Consider the following 21,322-nt stretch of genomic DNA (forward strand, 5'->3'; position numbering starts at 1 on the left):
AAGACTGCTTGACTATACATATCTCTTGCTATGCCCCAACCCTCCTTTTGTTTCTTCCCTACATAATCTTGAAGCTCTTATCAGTACCCAGAAGACAGGGCTGAAGATGTAGAAGCCTGTTTCTTCCCAGTGTGGCTGTACCTAGAATAAAATTTCTTTGCTGCATTCCACCACTAGTCTGGGATGAACACCTAAATCTGGTCTTTTGGTCACCAGAGCCAGCTCCGACTCCCTCTGGTAAACAATTCCTTCCCTCATCTCCTTAGAATGAAATTCTTTTAACAGAATACAAATCTCTTCCATTTTTTAAATAGAGATATTTAAAATGTAAATAATCTTGGGAGAAGTCACCTACAAGTTAAATTTACAATGACAAGCAAATGAAATATCAGATTTTCTTGCTGAGAATGTGTTTAATGAGAGAAGGCTGAAGGAACAGGATTTTGAATGTCCCGAAAAGACATGCAGTACAGGGGATGAAAAAGAGGAGCACAGAGGATGCAGCAAGACATCCGAAACAGATCAGATCCTTCCTAAATTTGAGAAAAATTAGAGCTTGTAACAAATTTTAGTTTGGAGTTGAAATGAGAAAAATATCACCTTCACATTTATAGTAATTTATTTGAGGTTTAGATGGACCTATCATTGCTGCTAACAACTCAATATTAATAAACTGGCTATATACTGATTCTTCCTTCTTCCTGGGTTTAACAGTAGTAGATTATTTGATTGGTCATCTTTGGTTACCTTCAACCTAAATCCAAATTTGAAGGTCAGCTATTTTTTTTTTTTAATAAATTACAGGATATCTAGGATTAAAATTGAAAAGGTTCTAGTTAAAGCCTAATTTATCTTAATACTTACAATTTTGTGGTAGCAGAGGGTTAGGATTTTTTTTTTTTAAACTGGAGAACAATAATATTGTTTTCAAATACCCTTCAGTTTATGGTAATAAGCAATATGACCATTTGTTGCTAGTATGCTGCCATTAGGGCAGAATATAAGACATTTTAAAATTCTTAATCTTATATGTTGTACTTTTCTGACCATTTTCTCTTCTGCCCTCTCCCCTCTCTTGTTTATTTTTAATAAATGTAAGTTTTGTTAAAAAAAGAATGGAAGAGAATAATAAGCCCAACCTTTGACACCATGAGAGCACTGAGTCATTGACCCAACAAGTGACCCATGGGCATATGGTAAAAACTGTCAACTAGCTACAGTGCTTTTGGGGTGATGTCCACTACTACTTCAACAGCTACCTCTCCTGAGTTACAACAATGAAGGTATTAATCCAAAGTAGCCAGTGTTTACCAAGCTTTTCTTTTCTCAGAGATATTTATTTTTAAAAGAAAATTACTATTCTTAGAAAATTATTTATATATGTGTTCAAGCATTTTCTCATTTATAAGACCTTCAAACACCAGACATGTTATTATCAAGCCTCTTATGTATTACCTAATATAAATTAATATAAGCATGTATGACCCATAAGGCAAAACAAACAAAAAAAACCCCTTCTGAAGAAGAATCCCCATGTAGTACCTGAAGTTCTACAAAAACAAAACCCAGATACTTTATTCACAGTGCCACCTTATTCTCTTTTCCACATGGTTATTTTTGATTAAGCACCAGCCCCTCAAGGCATCACTGCAATATTTGCTTAACTGAAACAGACATATTTATATAAAACAGCTGATTTTCATATTAGTCTTTACAAACCACCTAGGAATTCTGGGAATTACTCTCGACTTTGAAGCGTTTTAAAGTAGGGTATATTTTCTTCAAAACTTTTCTATTTTCCCTTCACTATTAAATGGCAGTGGTGACTATTGCTGAGCTGGCGATGTAGCTCAGTGAAGAGCACTTGCCTAATGTTCACAGGTGATACCCAGCACTGCAAGGAAATAAAAAAAGCAGTGGATGTTACCTAAGGTTCACTTCACAAGGCTGAAAACTTCAAGAAGTCAGAGCCTGTCTTAAGTCACCAATGAGTCCCAGATGTCCAGCAAAGGGCTCAGCAAGGCATCAGATTGTATTTCTTGAATGATTGAATTTGTATCTCATGGCTTATTACACTAGTTTATATGATCGATTTTTCTTACTGACAGCTGAATCAATAAGACAGTGTCAATAGAGATATTTCTCATATCAGAACAAGATTTTTTAAAAATATATCCTAGTATTTCATATTGAAAATGTGAAACAAGAAATAAAACAAGGTCCAAAAAGGTTTATAGCTTTATGAAGTTCAGAGACTCTATGTACACCTATCTACTTCCACCCAGCCCAGCACTCTCTGAACCACATTCCACACGCTGCTCCTCCTTTAGGACTGTAAAAATCAAAATTTAGATTCACTGGTTTTTTGAAAATAATGTATTTCAAGTTCATTAATAAAAACTAAAAAAAAAAAACTAGTTTGTAAAAGATTTTTTTATTGTATCCGTGCCACACGTAGTGAAAAATAACACTCCTAAAAAAAAGAATGCTATCTTTTCCACAACATTTTATTTTAAATAAAACTTCAAGTACTCTTACATAAGTACAAAAAAAAATTCTGATCTATTTGCCTCCAACAGGCCACCACAACACACAGTAGATAAAACACAGTGGTTACAAATGTCTTTTAAATTTATTTCTGAGGCAAGGCAAATGGGAGGGAAATGTCTCTATGAAAAAATACTGTGTGTGTAGGAAATTGTCACGATTTTATTCCACATGGATACAAATGATTATACTTTAATTTAGGCCCTGGTGGCTTAAAATTATATAACAAAATAGAAAAATGGAAAACTAATATCCCCTACACCCTGTTTCAAAGGCAGGCACTACCAAGATTAGGGAGACGCCACAGTGTTGGTAGAGGATAATTACTGTACAAGCTGTACAGCTATCATCACCTTCAGACTAAAATAAAATGCTACGGTCCTTCTAAGGCATAAACAATAATGTCTGCAAACAATATATACACATAATACATATTTAAAACAAGACTTAATATAAACAATAATGAACAGTATATACATGTCAATTCTTTTTCACTGTCTTGAAATACAATTTAACTACACAAGTGATGCAGCAACATATATATATGTATATATATAAATGTACTTGTAACTCTACAGTAAAGTTTATTTTTGGTGCTTTTATAGCACATCAGTGTAAACAGTTTAACTTGGCTTTGTTTTATATTTTAAAACATTCCTTGTTGTATTTTCAAGATTTAAAGCAATTTTCTAGTTCTTCCTTTTCACAGAAAACGAAGATTCTGGATGTGGATTAATCATAAATAATTCATAAAATTAAATACATTCACTAAAAAATAAACTACAAAGTAAAAAAATGAAAAATAGATATTTATTGAGAGGGAAAGGAGAACCATTTCCCACATTAGAGCTCTGGTGTTGAATATTCAGTGCGATTTGATATATTTTAATTGCTATTGCACTATAACACCCTTTCCTTTGAAAATTCTTTGGGTGTGCTTCCCTGTTCTACCTAAATTAGCTGATAAATCACACAAACCAATAACCAAGGGTCTTGGTCGTCATAGGAGTGAAGCCTTTAAAAATGGTATCTTCTTCTGATACTTTCTGATACTTATCTTAAGGAAAAAAAAAGTCATTTTGTATGTGCCTTGCACGTTTATGTAAATACAGTTCACATTGCTGGTCTCATTTGTCTTTGTTTAAAAGGAAAAAAATAGAGTATTATAACTTCAGCTCACTTTGAAAGTATCTGTCCATTTTTTTTCAAAATATTTCCTCATACTGTGGCCAGCTCTGCCTATATCAGAATCATCTTCATTAAATGTTTCACAGTTGTCAAAAACAAGCCTGACATCTACAGCAAAGGTTTCAAGGTTTGGATACCTGTAAGAAAACACATAATTAGAGATTGGTTTCATTGGTTTTGTTTTGTAAGCAAATGAAGTGGTTAAAAAAAAAAAGAAGAAAACTGAAAGGAAAAAGATTAGGATAACTGTATTTAAATTGATACAAAAATATATAATATCTTCTTATGAATACAACACTTAAAAATGTCATATGTTCTGAACTATACTTATTTATAGACATGTTAAATGAAAAAATAAAAAAATATATTTCTCTTAAGATCAAGATATTTTCAATAAACTGGCAATTCCCCCATGTCCCACTTCCTGTTTGACCTGTGTCACAATTCTGTTACAGGACTTCTACCTGACTAGTTTACTGATTCCTTTGACCAACAGTATCACTTGTATATTCTATTATCCACATTCAAATGTGTTCAATTGCAGTGAAAAATTATGTAAATGCTTCTTATGCTGCACAATTCTAGGATATGCTACTCTGGGCTAAATCTTTCTCATTTCTCTTTTTCTCTCTTCAAATATGATCTTTTGCTCAGAACCACTGGGGCACACACCCACACACACTACCATCCAGTTTCACTTTCTGTGGTTTCAGTTAGCTATAGTCAAAAATGTTAAAACATTAAAAAAAGTGAGTACACATTAACATAACTTCTATTATAGTATGTTGTTAAAACTGTTCTATTATTGTTGATTTCTTAGTGTCTAATTTATAACAAACTTTTTTGTGATGTGTATGTATAAGAAAAAACATACTATTATCCATGGTTTGCCCAAACAGGTAAGGTGGAATATTATATGATGAACCAAAACAAGCAAAAAAAACTATGTGCTCTCTCTTTACCAGAGATAATATAATGAGCAACTGCCTTCCAATAAGAAAGAGGTCCTATGGGACTGGTGTTGTAACTCAGAGGTAGAGCCTTTGCCTAGCACATGTGAGACAGTGGGTTTGATCCTCAGCACCACATAAAAATACATAAATAAAATAAGGGTCCATCAACAACTAAAAACAAAAAAGTATATATATAAAAAAAGAAAAGAGGTACGATGGCCTCAGTGCTTTTCTGGTGGGATAAGCTCAATTCTATTTCTCTGCAAGAATACAGAGAGGAGAGCAGGAAAGTAAATGTATCTGCCTAAACTTACTAGTGAGAAAGTGGTCATTTCAAGCCAACTCAGGCCAATTTAACACATTTTGGAAGAAGGCTTTTGGAAATTCAAATGTTTTATTAATTATAAACTACACCAAGTGGATACTAAAATAATTTAACCATTACAAATATCCTATGAGCCACTAAAGCTTTGAAGTCATGTAAAAGTGGCTTTCTATTTCTTTCATAAAATACCTTTTACGAACTTTTACTCCCTCTTTCTAATATGTGCAATACTGACAAAATTTCTTTCTCTTTAATATGCTCAAGAAGACTGAAGTCAGCTCTTATGTAACTTCATTCATTTTCCTCTTCTTGGGATTATTTACTTTTTTAAAAAATTGAGGTAAAGAAGTCTATATAACACAAAATTAGTCATCTTGAAGTGGATAACTCAGTAGTATTTAATAGTCATGACATTGTGCTACCATCACTTCTATTTCCAAAACAATGTCATCACTCCAGAAGGAAACCTTAAACCATTAAGCAGTTATTTTCTGTTGCTCTCTGCCCCTACCCCATTCTTGGCAAGTACCAGTCTGTCTCTACAGATTTACCTATTCTGGATATTTTATGCAAACAGAATCATACAATGTGTGGGACTAATTTTATACAACATTTTAAAGTTACTTTGAGGAACACTCCTCTCCTTTATACTTTTTCTTATGGTAAGAAAAGGTTAATGATTAATGTTAAGGAGACCAGAATCCAGGAGAGAATTACAGGTAAGATCCTAGTTAAGAGTACATACTCTATTTGTGCCTTTTTTTTAAGAAAAGGATGGGAAAGCAGACGGAACCCAGAAAGATTTGTTGAAGCAGATTTTTCCTTCCCTGTGTTCTATGAACAGTCTAAAATTTTGAAATAGTTTGGGTTTTGGTTCCAACTCATTACTTTGGGTTTAATTGAACAATATGAAGTTAGGAGAGCCTGAATCCACAGAATTTTACCTCTCACATAGCTGTCCTTACAAACAGGCTTATATAAATTGTTTCCTCTTCTTCTTCTTCTACTGTTGACTTCTTGCATTCACCAGGACTCATTTTCAAAAGCAAACTCTGATTTTGTAGGCTTTTTGGTTATTTTGTGTCAATTTCTATACCTATTTGTTTGGGGTTTTTTGAGTTTTAGGCTGATCTTCCATTCAGGAATTGGAAGATCATGCATCAAGAGTTAAAAACTTGTAAAGTTTTCATGTGTAGATGTGACCTGGCTGTGTTAGTTATAAATTCCACTGTGCTACCACTTACCACATCTGACTTTTTGGCAGACAGAAAAAAGTCACCTCTAGACAACGTTTCTGCTGTTTGGTTCATCTTAAAACCAATAAATTTAATGGTTTTCAATGTTTCCTGTGTTTGGGAATATCCCTTCTGTAATTTTTTAAAAGGTAAAACAAAGTAAATATAATTCTTTGAAAAACAGTTATTTTGTCCTCAAAATAAAAAACTGCAGTCATTTGTTCAATTCAGCAAATCACTTAATGTGAGAGGGACACTGAATGTTTTAAATTCTACTCAATTTTTCTAAATGGAATATAAATCAACAAGCATAGTGATATTCACCAGAAGAATGTTATGGAAAAACTAAACAACTTATGGTATAACAATAAAATAATATAATTGAAATATATAGTACAGTTATTCTTTCAATGTGTATTTCCTTATTTCTACATAATTTTTCTGACTTTACCTGAAGTAATGGGCATAGTCCACATGAAGCTAATCTGGTATGTAGGAATATAGAAAGCAAGGGAAAAATAGGGAAAAGAATACAGCTCTGGGGATCCTGGTCATTCTCACATGGAATGCCTTTGTTCTGCAAGTGAACATCATCATTTTTGTAGCTCCAAAGTGGAACACGGTTCTGAACCATCCAAATTACACTGATAGTGGTCAATCTCTGGCACAATTTTGAGATGGTCTAACAAAGATCATTAACTGTGGCTAGGAAGTCACTTTATTTGGGGGATAGACTGCAAGCAGAACATGGAAGAAAAGAGAAGATTTTCTTTTATATCTAATAAATGGATTTTCAATATTCTCCAACAATTTATAACACTTTCAATTTTTAAAATTTCCAGGGGTGATTTATTTCTGTATGGCAACAATATGAAATATTAATTTGTTAAATCCACATGAAGTGGTAATAATATTCTACTGATGTACAATACAAGCTCTAGTTTATATGTTACTTCCTTTGAGAGGTTCCTTTGATACCTTTCCTTACCCCCCTAGAGCATTTGGTGCTCTCCAAATGTCAAAAACAGGTTCATCGTGCTGCTTTTAACTCCTTAAATAATCTTAATTGACTTGTTTTCCATACGTAACTACTCTAGTCCAACACACACACACACACCCTAGGTGGGACTTGTATCTTGGTTATTAATTAAAATGTCTTTGACTCACTAGGGCATTTGATAAATATTTATTGAATTGAAATGATTTACTTACTGTCCATTACTCAGTTTCTCTCTAATTGTGGAAAAATCCATAGGTTTCTTAATAACTTTCTTATAACCAGGTACAAGTTTCAAGTTTACAGGAAGTAGGAAAGGCCAAGCATCCTCATGAGTTTCCATTTCAGTCAGGATCATACTAAAGAAAATAATATTTATAATCAGTATCTGTACTTTAGATTTATGTTTATATTAAAAATTATCTTTCTTTTATTTTTGTTTGTTTGTTTTGGTACCAGGGATTTAACCCACTTAACCACTGAGCCACATCCTTGCCTTTTTTTCTATTTTATTTAGAGACAGGGTCTTGTTGAGTTGCTTAGGACCTCACTAAGTTGATGAGGCTGACTTTGGACTTGTAATCCTTCTGCCTCAGCCTCGCAAGCCACTGGGATTACAAGGGTGTGCCCCTATACCCAGTCTCTTTCTGTTATCTTTCAAGTAATAACTCATTGCAAATATATTTAAAAAGATAATATATGCTTACACTTAAACTATATATTTTTCTGTTTATAAAATTTTAGAAAGTAATCTTTAGTGTGGTAAAAATGTTTCTAAACAAATAAAATGGGATGTTATAAAATACATGAGAACTGAAATAATACCTGCAAAGAGCTAGGTCCTTAGAATCATCTCTTTTAGGTTTCTTAACAGAAGAAAAACTTTCTTGTTTTGATAAGTTAATAGAAGTGTTTTCCTCCATTTTTCTTTTTTTGAGGTCTTTGTTTCCTCTTTTTAGTGAACTACTTGTAGATGCAGAGTCTTCATCTTCAGTGTCTCCTGTTAAAGTTACTTTCTTGCCTTTCTTCGACTCATTAGTCTTTTTTCCTTTAACATTAAGTTTTTTGATTTTTACAGTTTGACCACTTGCCTAGAATTTTAAAAAAGTAAATGTGGTATTAAAAAAACTGTTTAGAAACCTTCTATTATTTTATATTATGAAAGTCTGACATGGTAAATGAATAAAAAGAAATATTAACTGTGATCTAAAGATTATTTCTGGACCAAGGCGAGGAAGCTCGAGGATTCAAGGTTTGGTCAAACAACTTCATTTTTTGAATTTACAATGCAAAAGAAAAATTAATAGACTGATATAGAAGAAGATGAAAAGAAACTTAAATGAAAATTCAACTCGAAGTACAGCAGGCTGTTTGCCTGTACCATTGTTCAATCAGAAGAAGAGGAATAGACAGCCGTTAACATCTAATCCACTTAAAAATGATCCAGGTATCAGTACTGCTCCTGATAGTTATGATTTCCCTCCTATACCAACAGATTGGGCCTCGGAAGCTATGATCCAGACTTGGCTCCTTTAACGAAAACAATGAATACAGGCCAAATACCACTTTCAGTTTCTCATCCCCTGAGAAGTCAAGATTCTCTCTCTGATAAATGTATTCAATCAAATACTGCAAGAAGCCAAAGTGGTTGGAGAGATGGCAACAAAAATACCAGCTTGAAAACTTGGGATAAAAATGACTTTAGACCTCAAAGTAAAAGAACAAACCTAGTGACAAATGATGAAATAAATTCTTTTCCAGTGAATTTGGGAGCTCAACCCCAGAAACAATTAAGAGTATCTGAACCTCCTAATTTATCTCATCACAGAGAAACTGAGGTACTCAGGCAGATGCGTTTGTCAAAAGTTTCTGGCTCCACAATAAAAGGCCTAGACAAAAACAGTGCATTGCAGGCATTTAAGCCCAATTTTCAACAAAATCAATTTAAGAAAAAAACGAATGATATTCCAGAAGAAAACACTCTGAAGGAAGCCTCATGTCAGTTGCAGTTTAAGGAAAAAAATAATTCTTTAAGAATTATTTTTGCAGTTATTGAAAGCATGAAGTATTGGTGTGAACATGCACAGAAAACTTTACTTCTTTTTGAGATTTTGGCTGTTCTCGATTCAGCTGTTACACCTGGCCCATATCATTCAAAGAATTTTCTTATGAGAGATGGGAAAAATACTCTGCCTTGTGTATTTTATGAAATCGATCGTGAACTTCCGAGACTGATTAGAGGCCGAGTTCATAGGTGTGTTGGAAACTATGACCAGAAAAAGAATCTTTTCAAATGTGTTTCTGTCAGACCAGCATCTGTTTCTGAACAAAAAACATTCCAGACATTTGTTAAAATTGTAGATGCCGAGATGAGTTATTATACTAAAGTAATGAATGAAATTTAAATAGTATAAATTAAAACATTTTCTGATACTGTTTAATTTACCATTTGTATAGTTATGGAGCTACTGTTTTTCTGTATTTTATTTCTTCAATTAAAATATTTAAATCCTTTTAAAAAAAAGATTATTTCTATTATTTCAAGAGAGAGCTGTCAATTTCTCCCATAATGTAAGGTTAAAACTTTATTAAAAAGCTGAAAAGCCTATGTATCTGAAGAATTCTTAAAGCTTGAAGATGCTGATCCATCTCTGGTGCTATAGAATTTATTACCAGGGCTGGGACTGTAGCTCAGTGATAGAGTAATTGTCTCACATGTGTGAGGCACTGGGTTTGCACATAAAAAGATATTGTGTCCATTTACAACTGAAAAATATTTAAAAAAAAGAACTGAAAAATATTTAAAAAAAAGAACTTATCACCAGTAGTAGAGAGAGATTAAAGCTGAAAAAAGGACTCTTTTAGAGCATAATACAACTGTTCTTAGATAAAGGTCCCTCCTTTCCTTTCTTGCTAGAGCCCAAATTCAAAGAGGAACTTCAATAGGTCTTAGGCAAAACCTATCAAATTAAGTGTTCAAAGGTGCATATCTTTTTTATTTGTATATTTATATAGTAGAATTTGTGAAATGATGGCTCAAGTTGAAATAGTCCACAGCATATGCTATTTGGCTCATAGAATGCTTATAAAATTCTGATTTTCCAACATTAATATTTGGGAGGATATGCATAAAAATCCATAATCTTGACTTCTCTCAAATTATGAGAAGATCCTATAAGACTGGGCTCACATTTCTACATGATAAAAAATGGTGGGAGATGAGTGATGATTATCACATTTAAATGGGGACATAACTGCCAAAGTGCCCACTAAGGGTCCAATAAACTCTTCTGCTATTTATTTGGCTTTTGTAGGCACTATAGTTTGAAACTTCTAGTACATGAGTCTGTATGTGTGCATTTGTGAGTGTATATACATATATGAATGCACATGTCCTTTGATTCCATGATCCTGTGATCACATTTATACATACATAAATATATACATAGAAAGCATAAAAATATTTAACCATGATGTAGGCAGAAATAACCATTTGAGGGTAAGAAATATATAAATATTTGTACTTAATTATGAATTAAATGGAAAGATTTTTTTAAATTAACTTTTCCTCACACATCAAAAACAAATGTTTGGAATATTTTTTGTTGTTCTAAGAAACCTAATGTCTAGGTCACTGCATTTAAAAGACAAAAACAAGAACAAAAAAGCAAAAGCCTAGAAAGCTGAATTTATACCAAGATTTGGATGAGATAATATGCCTCAAGTTCACTCTGAATGATAGCCAGAAATTTAAGAAAATTTATTGAAAAAAAATCATCCAATAGCTTACTAAGTGATACCACCAAGACTTAAAAACATTTATCTGTTAGTAATACATAAAATATTAGATAAATTTTCTATAACTTGGCAGTTCTGAAGCTAAAAGTAATTTATGTACAACCAGTGAGGATTTTTGTTGAACTACATTTAACTATACATGACAAAAATGATCAAGTAACGAAAAGTCAAAATAACTATTATTGAATAAGATGCCATTCAGGACTCCTTGTAAAACATGGTCTAAAATATAATAATAAAGTTTTGTTATAAAAAACTCTACATTTATAAAATACTTTCCTATCCATGATCTTATTTTATCCTCCCAAATTCCTACAAAGCAGATATGATTTCAATGATAACCCCAAAGTTGAGATCGGATCAAGGAAGTGAGAAAAAAATCAGCAAAGGTAGAGAAAGAACAGAAGGAGGAAGAAAATCAGGTGTGTATGGAATCTGAGAAGCTTAGTGAAAAAAAGTGTTTCAAGGATGGACTGTTCAACTCTATTAACATGTAACTGACTGGTCAAATAAGCTAAGAGCTTAACTAGATTTATACATTGCTCACTAGACTGAGCAACGTATAAATCATTTGTGGCCATGATAAGAGCAATTTTGGAGAAACTGTGGAGGTGACTAGAATAAGTTCAAGAGTGAACTGGGGTTAGAAATTGGGGCATTGATCCTTGGCCAATTGGCTAAGATCAAGTGTAGAAATTGGGGGGAACAGAAAACTTTCCAAGAATTTTTCTGGGTAAAGGGAATGAAAAAGATAGGAGACATGGATCATGGGAGAAGTGAAATCAGAAGAGGGGTCTTCTTAAGGTGAGAGAAAAAGTAGCATGTCAATAGGATGGTGAGGTGAACCAGGTAGAGGATAAACTGATGGTGTAGAGAAGGGAGAACTGCTGGAGTAATGTTCCTAAGGAGGTCAGAGGGATGGGCCCTGAGACATGAGTAAGGGAACCAGCTTAGTTAGGAGCACCAGAAGCTCAAAGTAAGAGAAAGTAAGAGATGTGAGCCCTCATGCTGAAGGATGATAGATGTGGTTTTCTTCTAAAGGATTCCATTTTCTCAGTGGAATAAGAATAAGGTCATTATCTCAGAATGAATGGAAGGAACAAAACTGGAGATAAATCATCAGACATTATTAAAGGCCTGATTAGCACTTTGAATTTAAAGGGCTGAGTACTTTCCATAGCCACATTTGCTCATGTTTTCATGCAAAGTGTGTGAATGTTCATATCAGCATTATTCTTAAGAGCTGATAGGTGCTAAAAAAGACAGAGTTGGACAACCAAACTGATAGTTTATTTCATCAAGTGAGAGAGAGAGGCAAAGGACCAAACAGTATATTCAATGATTATAATAATGAAATATGTGGTTTATGATAATGGAATATTGATGTAAATCAGATTAGGTGGAAAGAGAGAACATGAAGGCACAGATAGTGAAAAAGTCTTAAGATAAATACATTGAAGGTCCTAATGAGATCAAAGGATTACAGGAGAACTAGAGGGAGTGAACTGGAAAGAAAGAAGGTAGTAGAGAAATGGAAGTTTCTTTTCTGAACAGAACCAGCTCCAAGTCCCGGAGCCAGCGCGGCGAGCTCCGGCCCGCAAGCAGCTTCAGGGACCAGGACAGGGCAGCCAGGGACTTCCCTAAGCAGCGCGGCCCCCTGCGGCAGGAGGCGCCTTTCAAGGCTAGCTTCTCGGAGCAGACCGCCCAGTGAGAGCCTTTCTACACAGAGTCAGCCACAAGTCCCCGAGCCAACGGAGAGCTCCGATGCGCAAGCAGCTTCTGGGATCAGGGCAGGGAAGCCACAGACTTCTCCAGGCGGCCCTGCCCCCTCTGGCCACAGGCTCTTTCCACGGGGAGATCCAAGATGGCGGACTAGAGGGTGACTGCATTGCCAGATGCTCCAGAACCCAGGATTCAAGAAGGGGAGGCATTGAGAGACTTGGACTAGAATAGAGCCACGGGTGAGTCTCCCCCACCAGGTGAAGCTCGGCCTGGGCGGCAGGCCCGGACAGAAGTGGCTTATCAGAGCAGGGCAGGGCAGCTAGAGTCTTCCCCAGGTAGCCCTGCACACTCCAGCAGTGGGTTCCTCCCACACAGCCAGCTTCTCGGAGCAGGACCCCCAGTGAGAGTCTTTCTGCACAGAGCCAGCTCCAAGCCCTGGAACCAGTAGGGGTCTAGGGACAGCTTTCTTCAGAAGCACTGCATTATCAAGTTCCTCCAAGACTTCAGGCTACTGAAGGCTGGGAGGTGATACACTGGAAATCTACAGGGACACTATAAGCCAATAGAGGAAATCTGCAATATCTCAGAGTCCCACTGACATCTGACCAATATGAGAAAACAAGGGAAGAAAATGTCCCAAACAAACCTAGATACTATATCAATAAAACCCAATGACAGCACAGCAGAAGAAATGTCAGAAAGGGAGTTCAGAATGTACATAATTAAAACAATCAGGGAAGCAAATGAGGAGATGAAAGAGCAAATGCAGACATTGAAGGAGGAGATGAAAGAGCAAATGCAGGCATTAAATGATCACACCAATCAACAGTTAAAAGAGCAAATATGGGAAGCAAGAGATCATTTCAATAAAGAGTTAGAGATACTGAAAAAAAACCAAACAAATCCTTGAAATGAAGGAAACAATAAACCAAGTTAAAAACTCCATAGAAAGCATAACCAATAGGCTAGAACACCTGGAAGACAAAACCTCAGACATTGAAGACAAAATATTTAATCTTTAAAACAAAGTTGACCAAACAGAGAAGATGGTAAGAAATCATAAACAGAATCTACAAGAATTATGGGACATCATGAAAAGGCCAAATTTAAGAGCTATTGGGATTGAGGAAGGCTTAGAGAAACAAACCAAAGGAATGAACAATCTATTCAATGAAATAATATGAGAAAATTTCCCAAATCTGAAGAATGAAATGGAAAACCAAGTACAAGAGGCTTATAGGACTCCAAATATACAATATTACAACAGACCCACACCAAGGCACATTATTATGAAAATACCTAACATACAAAATAAAGACAGAATTTTAAAGGCCGCGAGAGAAAAGAATCAAATTACATTCAGGGGGAAACCAATAAGAATATCAGTAGATTTTTCAATCCAGACCCTAAAAGCTAGAAGGGCCTGGAACAACATTTACCAAGCCCTGAAAGAAAACGGATGCCAACCAAGAATCTTATACCCAGCAAAACTTACTTTCAGATTTGACAACGAGATAAGATCCTTCCATGATAAACAAAAGCTAAAGGAATTTATAAAAAGAAAGCCGGCATTACAGAACATTCTCAGCAAAATATTCCATGAGGAAGAGATGAAAAACAACAATGCAAATCAGCAATGGGAGGAACAAGCCTAAAGGAATAGCCAAATAAAGGAGAAACCAAATCATGTCAAAACACAAAAATGAGTCAAATGACTAGGAATACAAATCATATCACAATAATAACTCTGAATGTTAATGGCCTGAACTCATCAATCAAAAGACAAAGATTGGCAGATTGGATTAAAAAGAAAAATCCAACAATATGCTGTGCTGCCTGCAAGAGACTCATTTCATAGAAAGAGATACCCATAGACTAAAGGTGAAAGGATGGGAAAAAACATACCATGCACACGGACACAGTAAAAAACTGGAGTATCCATTCTCATTTCAGATAATGTGGACTTCAAGCCAAAACTAGTCAGAAGGGATAAAGAAGGACATTACATGCTGCTTAAGGGAAGCATAAATCAGCAAGACATAACAATCATAAATATCTATGCCCCGAACATTGGCTCATCCATGTACGTCAAACAAATCCTTCTCAATTCCAGAAATCAAATAGACCACAACACAATAATACTAGGCGATTTTAACACACCTCTCTCACCACTGGATAGATCTTCCAAACAAAAATTGAATAAAGAAACCATAGATCTCAATAACACAATCAACAATTTAGACTTAACCGACGTATATAGAATATACCATCCAACAAAGAACGAATACACTTTCTTCTCAGCAGCACATGGATCCTTCTCTAAAATAGACCATATTTTATGCCACAAAGCTACTGTTAGCAAATACAAGAAGACAGAGATACTACCTTGTACTCTATCAGATCATAATGGATTGAAATTAGAAATAAATGACAGAATAAAAAACAGAAACTTCTCCAACACCTGGAGATTAAATAATACACTATTATATGATGAATGGATAACAGAAGACATCAGGAGGGAAATAAAAAAATTCTTAGAAGTAAACGAGAACAAAGACACATCATATCAAAATCTCTGGGACACTATGAAAGCAGTACTTAGAGGAAGATTTATTTCATGGGGCGCATTCAAAAAAAGAAGTAGAAATCAACAAATAAACGACTTAACACTACAGCTCAAAGCCCTAGAAAAAGAAGAGCAGACCAACACCAAAAGTAGTAGAAGACAGGAAATAGTTAAAATCAGAGCCGAAATCAACGAAATCGAAACAAAAGAAACAATTGGAAAAATTAACAAAATAAATAGTTGGTTCTTTGAAAAAATAAACAAAATTGATAAACCCTTAGCCACACTAACAAAGAGAAAGAGGGAGAAAACTCAATAAAATTCGGAATGAACAAGGAAACATCACAACAGACATGAGTGAAATACAAAACATAATTAGAAGCTATTTTGAAAATCTATACTCCAACAAAACAGAAAACGTCAAAGACATCAACAAATTTCTAGAGACATATGAATTACCTAAACTGAATGAGGGGGACATACACAACTTAAATAAACCAATTTCAAGCAATGAAATAGAAGAGGTCATCAAAAGCCTACCAAAAAAGAAAAGTCTGGGACCAGATGGGTTCTCAGCCGAGTTCTACAAAACCTTTCAAGAAGAGCTCATTCCAATACTCCTCAAAGTATTCCATGAAATAGAAGAGGAGGGAACCCTCCCAATCTCATTCTATGAAGCCAATATCACCCTGATACAGAAACCAGACACAGACACATCGAGGAAAGAAAATTTCAGACCAATATCCTTAATGAACATCGACGCAAAAATTCTCAACAACATTTTAGCAAATCGCATACAAAAATATATTAAAAAGATAGTGCACCACGATCAAGTGGGTTTTATCCCAGGGATGCAGGGTTGGTTCAACATTCGGAAATCAATAAATGTCATTCACCATATCAACAGACTTAAAGTTAAGAATCACATGATTATTTCAATAGATGCAGAAAAAGCATTCGATAAAATACAGCATCCCTTCATGCTCAAAACACTAGAAAAAATTGAGGTAGTGGGAACATTCCTTAACATTATAAAGGCCATCTACGCTAAGCCCATGGCCAATATCATTTTAAATGGTGAAAAACTGAAAGCATTCCCCCTAAAAACTGGAACAAGGCAGGGATGCCCTCTTTCACCACTTCTATTCAACATCGTCCTTGAGACTCTAGCCAGAGCAATTAGACAAACCAAAGAAATTAAAGGGATACACATTGGAAAAGAAGAACTCAAACTATCCCTGTTCACTGATGACATGATTATATATTTAGAGGAACCTGGAAATTCTACCAGAAAACTTTTAGAACTCATAAGTGAATTCAGTAAAGTAGCAGGTTACAAGATCAATGCTCATAAATCCAATGCATTTTTATACATAAGTGATGAATCTTCAGAAAGAGAAATTAGGAAAACTACCCCATTCACAATAGCATCGAAAAAAATAAAGTACTTGGGAATCAATCTCACAAAAGAGGTGAAAGACCTCTACAATGAGAACTACAGAACACTAAAGAAAGAAATTAAAGAAAACCTTAGAAGATGGAAAGATCTACCATGTTCTTGGATAGGCAGAATTAATATTGTCAAAATGGCCATACTACCAAAAGTGCTATACAGATTCAATGGAATTCCAATTAAAATCCCAATGATGTACTTTACAGAAATAGAGCAAGCAATTATGAAAACCCAGAATAGCTAAAGCAATCCTCAGTAGAAAGAGCGAAGCAGGGGGTATTGCGATACCAGATCTTCAACTCTACTACAAAGCAATAGTAACAAAAACGGCATGGTATTGGTACCAAAATAGACAGGTAGATCAATGGTACAGAATAGAGGACATGGACACAAACCCAAATAAATACAATTTTCTCATACTAGACAAAGATGCCAAAAATATGCAATGGAGAAAAGATAGCCTCTTCAACAAATGGTGCTGGGAAAACTGGAAAACCATGTGCAACAGAATGAAATTAAACCCCTATCTCTCACCCTGCACAAAACTCAACTCAAAGTGGATCAAGGACCTCAGAATCAGACCAGAGACCCTGCATCTTATAGAAGAAAAAGTAGGTCCAAATCTTCAACTTGTTGGCTTAGGATCAGACTTCCTTAACAGGACTCCCATAGCACAAGAAATAAAAGCAAGAATCAACAACTGGGATAGATTCAAACTAAAAAGCTTTCTCTCAGCAAAGGAAACTATCAGCAATGTGAAGAGAGAGCCTACAGAGTGGGAGAATATCTTTGCCACTCATACTTCAGATAGAGCGCTAATTTCCAGAATCAGAAGATGTACAAGCAATCAACAGATAAATGAAAAAATGTTCAACATCTCTAGTAATAAGAGAAATGCAAATCAAAACTACCCTAAGATTTCATCTCACCCCAATTAGAATGGTGATTATCAAGAACACAAACAACAATAGGTGTTGGTGAGGATGTGGGGAAAAAGGTACACTCATACATTGCTGATGGGGTTGCAAATTAGTGCAGCCACTCTGGAAAGCAGTATGGAGATTCCTCAGAATGCTTGGAATGGAACCACCATTTGACCCACCTATCCCACTCCTTGGCCTATACCCAAAGGACTTAAAATCAGCATACTACAGAGATACAGCCACATCAATGTTCATTGCTGCTCAATTCACCATAGCCAGATTGTGGAACCAACCTAGATGCCCTTCAGTTGATGAATGGATAAAGAAACTGTGGCATATATATATACAATGGAATATTACTCCGCCATGACGAATGATAAAATTATGGCATTTGCAGGCAAATGGATGAAATTGGAGAATATCATGCTAAGTGAGATAAGCCAATCTCAAAAAACCAAAGGACGAATGATCTCGCTGATAAGCGGATAAGGACATATAATGGGGGGTGGGAGGGGTTAGCATTAGGGTTAGGGTTAGGTTTAGGGTTAGGGATAAGGAGGGTGGTAAGAATGGAGGAAGGAAGGACTGTTTAGAGGGAAAAGAGGGGTGGGAGGGGTGGGAGGGGTGGGAGGGGTGGGGGGAAGGGAAAAAAATAACAGAATGAATCAAACAACATTGCCCTATGTAAATTTATGATTACACAAATAAAAAAAAAAGAGAGAAATGGAAGTTTGGACTCCAGTTTTTGGAGAGGCAGCAGTCAATAGCTTAAACTTGGGGAACAGTTACTGGGGTAGAGAACACCTAGCAAAAAAATCTGAACTCGAATATATGCTGATCCATTTAATTTCTTACTCCTTTACCTTTTAATTTCCAAACTCATTTCTTTCTATTTTATCATATTGCTCTTAATTGGTATGAGAATTCACAGGTTTCTATTTTACATGGAAAATGACTTAAAACACAGATACTTATTACCATATGACCTAACGATTCTACTTTTAGGTTTATACCTAAAAGAACCAAAAACATATATTTCAAGCAAAAACTTGTTTGTGAGTGTTCCTAACAACCCTATTCCTAATAGCATAGGTAGAAAACTCAGATGTCCATCAGCTGATGAATGGACAAACAAAATGTAGAAAATCCACACAATTGAATATTTCTTGTGTCTAAAAAGGAAGTAAGTCATCGATGAACTTTAAAAACATTGTGATAAGTAAAAGAAGCCAGACACTAAAGGCCATATAGTATATGATTAAGTTTATATATAGTGACCAGAATAGATAAATCCATAAAAAACAGGTTAGGGGTTGCAAATACCAGGGGTAGAGGGGGATTGGAAGTTCCTACTAATGGGTACAAAGGATTCTTTTTGGGGTTATGAAAATGTTCTGAAATTATTGGTGGTGTTTGTATAACTTTGTGAGTACAATAAAAACCACTGAATTGTTAAAAAGGTGAATTTATGGTATGTGAATTATACCTCATAAAACAAACTGCCATAAAAGTCTGCATTTTGAACTGGTAATTAAGAAGTTTAGTTCTAGGTTAATCTCACCTTAGCAATGCAAGTTGGACAAAACCAGTCCCCATCTGGTATAGTTGTAATCTTGGGTCTATGGCAGTAAGTATGACAGCCTTTGTCACAGCCATCACAAAGGAGAAGCAGTTCTTCATTATCTCCTTTACGACAGATTTGGCAGTACTATAATACATGAAAAATCATTTAGAATTAACCCTTTGCTATGAATAATCGTTACTGGGATGTTATACACACCATAATTTCTAATTTATATTAGTAATAAACATTCCGCTTGCTAACAAATATACAATAGCCATACACATCTATGTATCTCTCACAGATATGGACCACATGACGGGGTGAGCAGTTCTATTGGGGGTCAATGCACATTTCAGGTACACTGCAAAGAACAAAGCTAGAGGTTGAATGCCTGCACACACTTCAGAAGCATGTATACATTAACATATGAAATAATTAACATGACATTAGAGCACATAAAGCAATGAATAGCTTTAATACATGGTGTTTTTTTAAATATGTTTCATCTTTTGCTTATCTTAGCATCCTCATGATATTCTGAGAAAGAAATAAGAGTTAATTTTTAAGATCAAGATTAAGAAACTTGTGTTAGTATATAATTATATATAATAATAAAAGATATCCCTAGCCTTTGACTAAATTATTCACTTATGTTTTGTGATTGACTAAAAACTGTGTCCGAACCAGGAAAGCTAGAAAATTGACTCAAATGAAATTTGTGCCAGGGGCTGGGGTTGTGGCTCAGTGGTACAGAGCTTGCCTAGCATGACTGAGGCACTGGGTTCAATCCTTAGCACCACATATAAATAAATGAATAAAATAAATGTCTATCAAATAAACTTCTAAAAAAATTTTAAAAAAAGAAATATGTGCCAGAAGTGTGGAAAATGAATTTTAGAAAATGATTTCTAAGGAACATACAGATAGAATACACTAAAGAATTTAAGAAATCATGATTTGTTTTCTACAACCCAACACACAACAATTTCTTCTTTATTGAAAAATGTCTTATATTATTAAGAGAGTTTTTCCATGCATACATATTTTGTATAGCAAGTTTCACAAAGGAAAAGAAGAAAAAGTTAGTAAGTACTAAATTTTTTGATATTTAGTTCAAATTCTAGTTATAGTAGAAAGTGTCCTGCAATTAATATTTTAAAAAATGAAAAAAAATATTTAAAAAAAGAAAACATTTAAGCTGAAATTCATTTATATTAATTTGAGGTTAAGTATTTAAATAACCTTAGAAACAAGGTGTTTAACTGTTCAAACTTAGTTTAATTATTAATAAATTATATCTGTCTGGGAAAGTCCAAAATAGTCTTATATAACTCAATACACATTAACAAAGATAGTTTAAGAAACTTACCAAAATACATACTATCCAAAGTAACAAATATCTATCCAATACATCTACTGTATATGTAATATTAAAATTGGCATGTATGTTAAGAGCAAAAGCAGTTGAGTTTCATATTTCAATAATATTTTTTTATGAACTTTCCTAATACTATATCACTAAATACTATAATATGGGGTTTTTATTTTGCAAAATGAGTTACATCTTTAAAATTTATATTGTAGACATATTGAGAAATAAAATTTGGAATATTATATTTAACTCCCTATAACAATATTAAAAAAACAGATTTCATGAACATGAGTCAATTCTGCTTTCTACAATAATTAAAAAGGCAAAGTATATTCTAGATCTCAAATTTGTGATTTAAAAATAATTTTGATACATTTAAAGAGTGACATCAAATACATAACAGTTTTGAAAATCATAGTAACAACTGACAATGTTAGAGAAAAATGTATTAATATCTGGTTAACTCCTTTGTTGCTAGAGTTAAAAACAGTGGATGTTGCCTATTATTTAACATCAACAATAGAATATGGTGGGCAGAAAATTATCTGGCAGCAAACTGACAGCTTCCTCTTTCCTGGTAAGCTAGGTCTCTGGACAAGAGAGCATTGCTAAAGGTACTGAACACACCAACATGTTTTGGATTTATTATGAAGACTATTATAGTCACTATTACCTCTCT

At 34.5% G+C, this 21,322-nt stretch overlaps 2 protein-coding genes across 2 annotated transcripts in view; one reads left to right on the top strand and one right to left on the bottom strand.

Annotated features, from left to right (window-relative positions):
- Window positions 1–2,489: 2,489 nt before the first annotated feature.
- The window catches only part of Baz2b (bromodomain adjacent to zinc finger domain 2B), a 159,975-nt gene continuing 141,142 nt past the window's right edge, over window positions 2,490–21,322 (bottom strand). Inside the window, 4 exon segments of the mRNA XM_047546021.1 lie at window positions 2,490–3,872; window positions 7,461–7,604; window positions 8,071–8,336; window positions 19,269–19,415. Coding sequence (XP_047401977.1) covers window positions 3,719–3,872; window positions 7,461–7,604; window positions 8,071–8,336; window positions 19,269–19,415 — 711 coding nt within the window. The 3' untranslated portion in view covers window positions 2,490–3,718.
- LOC124980458 (spermatogenesis-associated protein 22-like) lies at window positions 8,569–9,650 on the top strand. Its single transcript, XM_047546031.1, is given in 2 exon segments — window positions 8,569–8,755; window positions 8,758–9,650. Coding segments are annotated over 2 exon segments (1,080 nt in total).

This window comes from Sciurus carolinensis, chromosome 3, assembly GCF_902686445.1.
Source record: "Sciurus carolinensis chromosome 3, mSciCar1.2, whole genome shotgun sequence".
NCBI lineage: Eukaryota > Metazoa > Chordata > Mammalia > Rodentia > Sciuridae > Sciurus > Sciurus carolinensis.